At 42.0% G+C, this 10,553-nt stretch overlaps 1 protein-coding gene and 1 pseudogene across 7 annotated transcripts in view; both read left to right on the top strand.

Annotated features, from left to right (window-relative positions):
• Positions 1-1,164: 1,164 nt before the first annotated feature.
• Positions 1,165-10,553, top strand: part of CPLANE1 (ciliogenesis and planar polarity effector complex subunit 1) — a 129,951-nt gene continuing 120,562 nt past the window's right edge. For all 6 annotated transcript variants that reach the window (XM_079916597.1, XM_079916592.1, XM_079916593.1 and 3 more), the window contains exons 1-5: positions 1,165-1,300; positions 7,699-7,825; positions 8,817-8,952; positions 9,071-9,190; positions 9,588-9,820. In XM_079916597.1, coding sequence (XP_079772723.1) covers positions 7,745-7,825; positions 8,817-8,952; positions 9,071-9,190; positions 9,588-9,820 — 570 coding nt within the window. In that variant the 5' untranslated portion in view covers positions 1,165-1,300; positions 7,699-7,744. The remainder of the gene's footprint in view (positions 1,301-7,698; positions 7,826-8,816; positions 8,953-9,070; positions 9,191-9,587; positions 9,821-10,553) is intronic.
• Positions 4,616-5,730, top strand: LOC307184352 (large ribosomal subunit protein uL22-like; annotated as a pseudogene). Its single transcript has 2 exons — positions 4,616-4,824; positions 5,040-5,730. The product of its transcript is annotated as a large ribosomal subunit protein uL22-like (transcript).

Here is a 10,553-nt window from a genome sequence, read left to right as displayed (position 1 = left end):
GCATTCCCATGAAATTTTAAAGAATAAATGTGCACAACAGTCAACTCCAGAATTGCACCAATACCTCTAGGTCTGATGGCCACACAGCAAAGTCAGACACAGTTATCCTATTGTTATCACATCTGAAGACCTAGAAATGGAAACACAAAATTGTGGGAATAAGTTAGGATTTCTTTGTTCTGCTTCAGACTTCTTGGGCTAACTCCAGCAAGATTTATGTAAGGTGTTTGTGATTTGAGTAGCCTTGGACCACTTCAGTTCTATAACCTTTGACGTAAACGGTGCTAAGTGGTAATTATCCCAGCTGCCACTTATCCCACACCGAGACACAGGGAGAGTTGTGATTTACGATGCTGTGGGAAGTCCTCCTGCCCAGTACCCTTTGCTTGCCAATATAAACCAATTTGATAACGATATCTTTCTATTTGAGAGGGCTGAGCGATTTACTCAGCAGAACATACCTAGCCTAGCCAAAGGTAACAAGCCAAAATGTTTTCGAACACCAGGCCAGTGACATCAGTGAGTGAAGAGGAGGGCGGCTAGGGAACGGAAAGCTTGCCCCTGCTTAAGGCATACAAATTTAAGCTACAGAAAAATGCTTTTCCAGACCGAATATAGATCTCGAGCTGCGTGTTCTTGCCCCCTGTTTCCAGACCGTGCGGAGGAGCGGGACAGGAGCGAAAACAGTGCTGTAAATAAACAGAAGTCACTAGGAGTGTGGGTACAGAAACGCTTTCCTTAGCGCTTTAAGTTGCCCACTTGATCCGTGGAGGGCAGTGTACAACCCGTTCATTCCCAGGTCTCTAGAGGTCTCCACTAGGGTGCTGACATCCCGTGATTTACATCTTAGTCGGTTACTAAACGGTTTCCTGTAGAGCGCCGCGCATCGCCTGGGCACTCAAAGGCGAGTGTCTGAGGAACGCATGGGGTCGGTGAACACAGAAGGACCCGCAGAAGCTTAGGAGGAGACCGGGAACGGGAGGAGGAGCGGCCGAGCGGAGGGGACGCGGGACCGCTGAGAGGAAGGGGCGGGGGGAAACCCGAGGAGACCCGGAGGATAAGAGGAGGGAGGAGCACGTCCAGCTTCCCGCCCGCGCTCCCGGCCGGCTCGGGGCAGGCGCACTGGCACGGCTCGCTCGCGTCCCCTCCCCCACCTCCGCCGTCGCCAGGGCGCAGGCTCGCGTTTGCGCCGGCGGCTGGGCCCTCGGGAGTCACCCTCAGGTCTTTGCCCCGCGCTGCCGGCTTCGCCTTCTGCCTCTCAGCGCTTCTCCTTCCCCGGACGGGCTGGACCCTGGCGGAGGTAACTGCCCGCAGATTCCTGCCCCTCACGGCCCCAGCCTCTTCCCCACGCTGTCCGGCCCGCGGGGTCCTCGGGCTCCTTCGTCCCCCTCACCCCTTCTAGTGTTGCGCGCTCGCGACCTCCCCAGCCCCGCCATACCCCGCCGCACCCAGCCCCCTCGTCCTTTACCACTTCCCGGTCCCCCAGCTTCCCCGGGGTCGTCCTCCGGCCGCCGCACGCTCAGCCTGACGGAGGCTCGGCGGCTCCGAGGGGCCCGGGTCGCCCTCCGGATGGCTGGGAACGACGTCTGGTTCGGGCCAGACCTCGGCCCCGCACCGGGGTCCTGCAGCTCCCGCCCTGTCTCGGGTGGGCACCACGGTGGCACCTCTCGGGGCAGAGGGCGGCGCTGCCCCGCAGGGTCGGGTAGGGAATCTCAGAGGGGTCCCCTGGGGATGACTTGTGCGAAGTGGGGAAGCTCCTGTGTTTGACCTTAGTGGGTGATAAATTGAGCACGGAGGAATGGACGCGATTTTTTAGACTCGTCTGTGGTGGAAACAGAACAACTTGGATTTTTCTCTCTCTCTCTCTTTTTTTTTTTTTTAATTGAGCAGAGCTCCCTGAGCTATATACAGTAGGTCCTTGTTGGTTATCCATTTTAAATATAGCAGTGTGTTCATGTCAGTTGGATTCTCTTGAAACTGCTTTCGCCAATGTGTTTTTTTTTGTTTGTTTGTTTTTTTGTTTGTTTGTTTTGCAGTACGCGGGCCTCTCACTGTTGTGGCCTCTCCTGTTGCGGAGCACAGGCTCCAGACGCGCAGGCTCAGCGACCATGGCTCACAGGCCCAGCCGTTCCGCGGCATGTGGGATCTTCCCGGACGGGGGCACGAGCCCGTGTCCCCTGCATCGGCAAGTGGACTCTCAACCACTGAGCCACCATGGAAGACCCTCTTGTTTTAATGAACATAATTACAGAAGTCAAAACTATACAGAGGACTTCCTGGATGGTGCAGTGGTTAAGAATCCGCCAGCCAATGCAGCGGACACAGGTTCGATTCCTGGTCCGGGAAGATCCCACATGCCGCTAGCAATTAAGCCCGTGCACCACAGCTACTGAGCCTCTCTTTTTATATATATATATGTATATATATATGTGTGTGTGTATACATATATATATATATATATATATCCTTTTCTCCATATACATACGTATACATCATTTATCCTATAGAGTTTTTTACATTCTCAATTTGGTTGATTTTATTCTCCTGGTGTGTTTAATATGTTCCTTCATTTTCTTTATTTCTTGTCAGCTGGTAGTTTGATTCAGACACAGATTCAGGTTCAGTTTTTAATTTTCTGTCTTTGTAAGAATATTTCATAGATGGCTGTGTGTACTTCCTGTCTACAAAGCATCATGTCACGGGGAATACAATGTCTATTTGTCTCACTGTTAGTAATTTTAAGATTGATTAGTGGCAGCCGCATAGTACAGGGAGATCAGCTTGGTGCTTTGTGACCACCTAGAGGGGTGGGATAGGGAGGGTGGGAGGGAGACGCAAGATGGAAGAGATTTGGGGATATATGTATATGTATAGCTGATTCACTTTGTTATAAAGCAGAAACTAACACACCATTGTAAAACAATTATACTCCAATAAAGATGTTTAAAAAAAAAAAAAAAATTCGGGCTTCCCTGGTGGCGCAGTGGTTGAGAGTCCGCCTGCCGATGCAGGGGACACGGGTTCGTGCCCCGGTCCGAGAAGATCCCACGTGCTGCGGAGCGGCTGGGCCTGTGGGGCATGTCAGTCCACCTGTTATAGAGTTACCCATATACTTTCACCTAATAGTTTTAGCAGCCACTGATACTATTGACTAGATCTGTTATTTCATTGGGAGCTGCAAATAATGCTTTTCTAATGCCATTATTCCTCTTGCATTTGGTTAGCGCTTTTTAAAGAATTAATTTTATTTATGATTTTAATATTTATATTTAAAAATTAAAAAATAAATATTTGAAATTATTTATTTATTTTAAATAAATTACTTAAAAATAAAGTGTCTAAGGAAGCAGTCATCTGGAATATTACCGTTCTGAGGAATTGAAAAACATAACGTTACAGTATAAAATATGAGGGTGGTTAGCATCTTAATAGGTCATTCTGTGCTGTATTTGAATAGTCTTTCATTTAAAGCTTATTTTATTTTTAAAAATTCAGCTATTATTAAAGATGGCATTAATAATACCAAATAAATTCAGTTTTTTTTTAATTTTTTTAAATTTTTAATATTTTTATTTTCATTTTAACATCTTTATTGGAGTATAATTGCTTTACAATGGTATGTTAGTTTCAGCTTCACAACAAAATGAATCAGTTATATATATACATATGTTCCCATATCTCTTCCCGCTTGTGTCTCCCTCCCTCCCACCCTCCCTATCCCACCCCTCCAGGCTGTCACAAAGCACCGAGCCAATATCCCTGTGCCATGCGGCTGCTTCCCACTAGCTATCTACCTTACTACGTTTGTTAGTGTGTATATGCCCATGACTCTCTCTCGCCCTGTCACAGCTCACCCTTCCCCCTCCCCATAACCTCAAGTCCGTTCTCTAGGAGGTCTGCGTCTTTATTCCTGCCTTACCCTTAGGTTCTTCATGACATTTTTTTTTCTTAAATTCCATATATATGTGTTAGCATACGGTATTTGTCTTTTTCTTTCTGACTTACTTCACTCCGTATGACAGACTCTAGGTCTATCCACCTCATTACAAATAGCTCAATTTCGTTTCTTTTTATGGCTGAGTAATATTCCATTGTATATATGTGCCACATCTTCTTTATCCATTCATCTGCCGATGGACACTTAGGTTGCTTCCATGTCCTGGCTATTGTAAATAGAGCTGCAATGAACATTGTGGTACGTGACTCTTTTTGAATTATGGTTTTCTCAGGGTATATGCCCAGTAGTGGGATTGCTGGGTCATATGGTAGTTCTGTTTGTAGTTTTTTAAGGAACCTCCATACTGTTCTCCACAGTGGCTGTATCAATTTACATTCCCACCAACAGTGTAAGAGGGTTTGCTTTTCTCCACACCCTCTCCAGCATTTATTGTTTCTAGATTTTTTGATGATGGCCATTCTGACTGGTGTGAGATGATATCTCATTGTGGTTTTGATTTGCATTTCTCTAATGATTAGTGATGTTGAGCATTCTTTCATGTGTTTGTTGGCACTCTGTATATCTTCTTTGGAGAAATGTCTATTTAGGTCTTCTGCCCATTTTTGGATTGGGTTGTTTGTTGTTTTGTTATTGAGCTGCATGAGCTGCTTATAAATTTTGGAGATTAATCCTTTGTCAGTTTTTTGGATTTCGTAAACTAAAAAGAATTAGGAAGATAGAATTTTTTAAAAAAAGAAAGAATAAGGCTATAAAGTGGTCTGAAGTGACCCCTAAAAATGGTTCGCTATTCCCTTGACCCAGAAAACCCCACAAAATCATTCAAATCAAGAGGTTCAAATCTTTGTGTTCGGTTTTTTTTTTTTGCGGTACGCGGGCCTCTCACTGTTGTGACGTCTCCCGTTGTGGAGCACAGGCTCCGGACGCGCAGGCTTAGCGGCCATGACTCATAGGCCTAGCTGCTCCGTGGCATGTGGGATCTTCCCGGACCGGGGCACGAACCTGCGTCTCCTGCATCGGCAGACAGACTCTCAACCACTGCGCCACCAGGGAAGCCCTTTGTGTTCACTCTAAGAACACTCAGGAAACTGCCCAGTACATTAAGGGTATGCATATCCGAAAAGCCACCAAGCATCTGAAGGATGTTACTTTAAAGAAGCAATGTGTGCCATTTCATTTTTACAGTGGTGGAGTTGGTAGGTGTGCCCAGGACAAATAGTGCGGCTGGATGCGGGGTCGGTGACCCAAAAAGAGTCTTGAATTTTTACTGCAGATGCTCAAAAATGCTGAACTTAAGGGCTTAGATGTAGATTCTCTGGTCACTGAGCACAACCAGGTGAACAAAGCCCCCAAGATGTGGCACAGGATTTACAGAGCTCATAGTCAGATCAACCCATACATGAGCTCTTCCTGCCACATTGAGATGATCCTTACTGAAGAACAGATTGTTCCTAAACCAGAAGAGGAGGTTGCACAGAAGAAAAAGATATCCCAGAAGAAACTGAAGAAACAAAAACTTACAGCCCGGGAATAAATGCCACAAAAAAATAAATGTAAATAAAAGTAAAAAAAAAAAAAAAAGGAATAAGGCTGTGATTAAATACAATCCAGACCAATGACCAAATGCCATCATTTCAAGATTTCACAATATTAAAAATTTTAAAAAGACTCAGTTTGGAACAGTCACAAACTTAACACGAAAATTCAAATAGAGTACAAAGAACTTTTTTTCATGAACCACTTGAGAGTGACAACTGATGTTCTCTTACCCCTGAATATTTTAGTATCTACTTTCTACAGACAAGGAAGGACATTTGCCTATATAACTGCAAGACAACCATCAAAATCACAAAATTAACATTCATCTATTACAACCATCTAATCCTCAGTTTTTCTTCCTATTCAGGTTTTTCCAGTTGTCCCATATTGTCCTTTATAGTGAAAGGATAAAATTTACAATTACTGACTGCATTTAGTTGTCAAGTTTCCCGTTTGGAACCAGTTCCTCAATCTTTTTAAAACTTTCATAAACTTGAAATTTTTGAAGGTTACAGATCAGTTATTTTGTAAAATGTCCCTCAGTTTGAGTTTGCCTGATATTTCCTTGTGATTAGATTCAGGTTGTGTTCCTCTGTACATATGTCACAGAGATGTTTTTCTCATTTTAACTATTAGGTGGCACGTGATTTCCATTTGTCCCATTCTGATAATTTTCATTTTGATCACTAGACAAAATGGAATCTGCCTGGTTCCTTCATTGTAAAGTTACTTTTTCTCTTTTGTAATTAATGAGTATTTTATAGGGAGATATTTTGAAACAATGTAAATATACCATTTTTCATCAAGTGTTCAATTTATTAATTTACTTATTATTATATGGATTCATGGTTTCCTGTTTTATTCCATGGATTTTATTATTTATTGATTGATTGGCGGTACACGGGCCTCTCACTGTTGCGGCCTCTCCCGTTGCGGAGCACAGGCTCCAGACACGCAGGCCCAATGGCCATGGCCCACGGGCCCAGCCGCTCCGTGGCACGTGGGATCCTCCTGGACCGGGGCACGAACCCATGTCCCCTGCATCAGCAGGTGGACTCTCAACGACTGTGCCACCAGGGAAGCCCCCTATTTATTATTTTTAAATATTTATTTATTTATTTATTATTTTGGCTGCGCCAGGTCTTAGTTGCGGCACGCAGGATCTTTAGTTGTGGCATGCGAACTCTTAAGTTGTGGCACACATGCGGGATCTAGTTCCCTGACCAGGGACTGAAGCTGGGCCCCCTGCATTGAGAGTGTGGAGTCTTACCCGCTGGACCACCAGGGAAGTCCCTATTCCATGGATTTTAAATCCATTAATGTAATTGTTTTGATGCTTAAATTGTCCTCAGTTTGGTCTATGGGATCCCTTTCATTATGGCTTCTGTGTCCTCACTGTGCCTGGCTCCAATACACTGTGCCAGGCTCTTCCACTGCGTGAGCATCCTCCCAAGATTCACTCAAGAATGGACCATTCACCCAAGATTATGCTTCCCTCACCCAAATAGGGCTCTGACAAACTGTTCATGGCCTCTACCACAACTATCCCCACAACCAGCATGGGGACTTGCTGGGCATCTTTACTTCATGTTATCTCAGGGCTTCATTTTTATGTCAGCTAGTTTGGGCTTTCTTACAGCTCTGTGACTTAGGACAGTTTGACTGTTTATGTGGTGATTGAAGGCTTCAAGAGTGATTATTCCATAGAGTAAGGTAAAAGTTGTATTGCCTTATATGAGCTAGCCTTGGGAAGTGCATAGCATCACTTCCATTTTACTCTTGGTCAAAGTAGTCAAAAACGACCCAAATTCAAGGGATGAGGCATAGACCAGAGCTCTCAATGAGAGGAGTATTAAGGTCATAGTGTAAGAAGAGCATATGGGGTGGGAGGTATTTTTGTGGCCATCTTTGGAAAATACAACCTGCCACACTGAGAAAATCAAATCACATAGAAACTATATTGTCAAGATGTTCTCCTAGTTCATGTTTATCTTCATAGTCTGAGAAATAACTTGTCGAAAAGCAAATACATTTTGTCTGACTATTCAAGATGAGATACTGAATAAATTGTCAGCATCTTACCTTAAAAAGAGTTAACTTGAGCTGATGAAAAAGTAATCTACTAAAACTTTATGAAAATTCTAAATTAAGATCCTCAGTATTATGGGCTATTATCATTTTTTTGTTTGTTTTGATTTTTACAGCATCTTGTGACTTTTGACTTAATTGGTCATTGATATCTCAGCAAGCATGGAGATAAGATTAGAAGTTTTGACTTCAACGAGTATCAAGCAGAAAAAACCCTGGCCACGAGTCTCCTGGTTGGGACAGGTAGGTTTTTCTTTAATCATACAATATCAGTTCTAATATGTGTTAACTGTGTGCTTTGCCTCTAAGATCAAAGAATGTTCTATGGCCTTCACAAAATACAATATCATCTGTAGAAGGATCACCTGCCTACTGAGCAGGGTTTTGTGTATTTGTGTGGTAACAGGCTGGCAGAGATGGGGAGGGAGCATCAGTCTTTCTGTGGTCTAATCAGAGTTGCCACCACTCTCATCACTCTCTTGCTCCTTTTCTCCATAAACTTGCTTAATCTTCTTCACAGTCCTCTGTTGCTTTGCTCTTGGAGACCTGGGATGATGTATCATCCTCACTCTCATCTGCTGTGCTCTCCTGGGAATGCTGGGACATAATGTCTTCACCCTGCAAGTCCCAGTTTTTGAGATTGCACAGCCAGAAGACCTCTCTGCAATTGTTGAGGATGAGCATGGCTTTCACTCTGCAAACTACCAGCTACAGGGTCTTTTTGAGCAAAAGCACATGTTTGGTGAGTTTTGTGTCCTGGTGAATCTTGGAATGCCCACACAGGTGATGAAGCAGCGTGGTGTCCAATTGGAAGGTTTCCAGTAAGCTCAGATCATTTTCTCGATGTTTTCTAAAACTGAAGTCTAGGAGCAGCATGACACTGCTTCAGAAATGAGAAGCCATGTCTATTTTAATCTAAGTAGATAATTTAAAACTTACCCATACTACTGTTCAGATTGATGAGATAACAGCAGGTAACTCAGTTTGGGCTAGCAGAATTGGAAGACACTCCTATAATTTTAAACTCCAAAGAAATCTCAGTGCAACTGTTAGGTCATCCTACCTAGTAATTCTAGTAAGAGGTACTTTAAGATAGAATGAAAAATCTTCAGGTTACAAATATACGATCTTTCTTAAATGTCACTTTGTTTTCTTTTCTGGGATAACTTACTTAGGTAAGAGGCTGAATTAACTTCTGGCATCTCTTAAGTCTCTCACATGTTTCTTCTCTTAGGAAAATGAAGCTGTTTTTCTTTTGGATGATAAATTCATAAATGAAATTAATTTGCTATCAGGAAGGACAAAGAAGAAAATTCCCAGTCTCCAGCCTTTGTTGAAGGATGTTACAGTCCTAACAACGTCCAGTAATGGTTAAGTAGTACTGATATTTTCAAAAGACTAGATTAACTGTATTTTTAAAAATAATTTTGGGAGTAATATTAAGGGAAATGTTAGATTATAAGTATTGCGTTTCCTTTTTGGAAGCAGATGCCTGGCTGGCTGGGGTACTTGCTACAGGGGAGCTTTTCCTCTGGAACAAAGATCAAGATTGTTTGAAAACTATACAAGCAACTGAAAAGCCTAAAGAAATGATTAAAGCTGCAGTAGGTGGGAGATTTTTATTTGTTTAAATTGGTTTAACTTGATATATAGGAGAAAAGAAATATATCTCTGTGTAAATATATATATCTGTATATATATGTATTTTTCCTTATATCTGTAAGTATTTTTTTGGTGGCGTTTATTTGTGACAATTAGGTTCATCTTGAAGAAAAATCTGGCATGCCTTACATATCTGTGATAACAGTGGGTTCCTAATATCACATATGAGTACATGATAAATGTTATTATAATTTGTACTTTTAGTTTATTACTAGTGCCTTAGTTTTACATTCTGAATGGAAACATCATTTAGGTTCCTTATTGTCAGAATAGATAAAATTTGTACTTTTTTGTGGGAATTCAGACTTCAGAGGTGTAATTACTTTTTTTTTTTGTTTTCTAGCAAGCTCATTGAGACTGTACTTGTATGTATCTGGCAATGGGAAAAGAGTTCTGCTTATAACTCCTTCTGGATGCATATTTCTTTGGGAACATTTGGAATTCAAGAATATCTTATCTTCTAAAAGCCCGTCATTGGTGGGCCAATGGTCCCAGATCATACCTGAAGAAGCAGTTCATTTGCCTTCCACTGAAGATAAAGAAGCTGTAGTGCATGCTGTCTTTATAAAAAATGAGGTAAAATCCAAATCAGACAGGGTATTATAGAAGTGGTGGAGATCTCAGACTCTAAGAACAGACACCATCTGGGAAGCTGTTGAGCAGAGTGTGTAATGGCATAGCTATATATCTCCAGGCATCATTAATTGTCATAGTAATGGTGAAATTACCACGGAAAAGGTATTTTTATATTTCTTGGTCACATTTTAAAAGATGTGTATTAAAAATGGTTTGAACTTAGAGCTTCCTAGTTATACTTTTCCCTAGTTTTAGAATATAACTAGTTTTGTAATAAAGAGAAAAATATCGTATATTAACGCATATATGTGGAATCTAGAAAAATGGTATAGACGATCTTATTTACAAAGCAGAAATAGAGACACAGATGTAGAGAACAAATGTATTGATGGATACCAAGGGGGAAGGGGGTGGTGGGATGAATTGGGAGATTGGGATTGACATATATACACTTCTAAATATAAAATGATAACTAATGAGAACCTATTGTATAGCACAGGGAACTCTACTTGGTGCTCTGTCGTGACCTAAATGGGAAGGAAATCCAGAAAAGACGGGATATATGTATACATGTGGCTGTTTCACTTTGCTCTACAGCAGAAGCTGACACAGCAGTGTAAAGAAACTATATTCCAATAATAAACAAATAAATAAATATTTGTTGGAAGGATTTTTAAAAAAGCTAGAATTAGGGATATTAAGTAAGCCATTTAAATCCCAGGAAATAACACGT

Source organism: Stenella coeruleoalba, assembly GCF_951394435.1.
Source record: "Stenella coeruleoalba genome assembly, chromosome: 3".
NCBI classification, from domain to species: Eukaryota; Metazoa; Chordata; class Mammalia; order Artiodactyla; family Delphinidae; genus Stenella; species Stenella coeruleoalba.
This window is presented reverse-complemented; position numbering and strand designations above follow the sequence as displayed.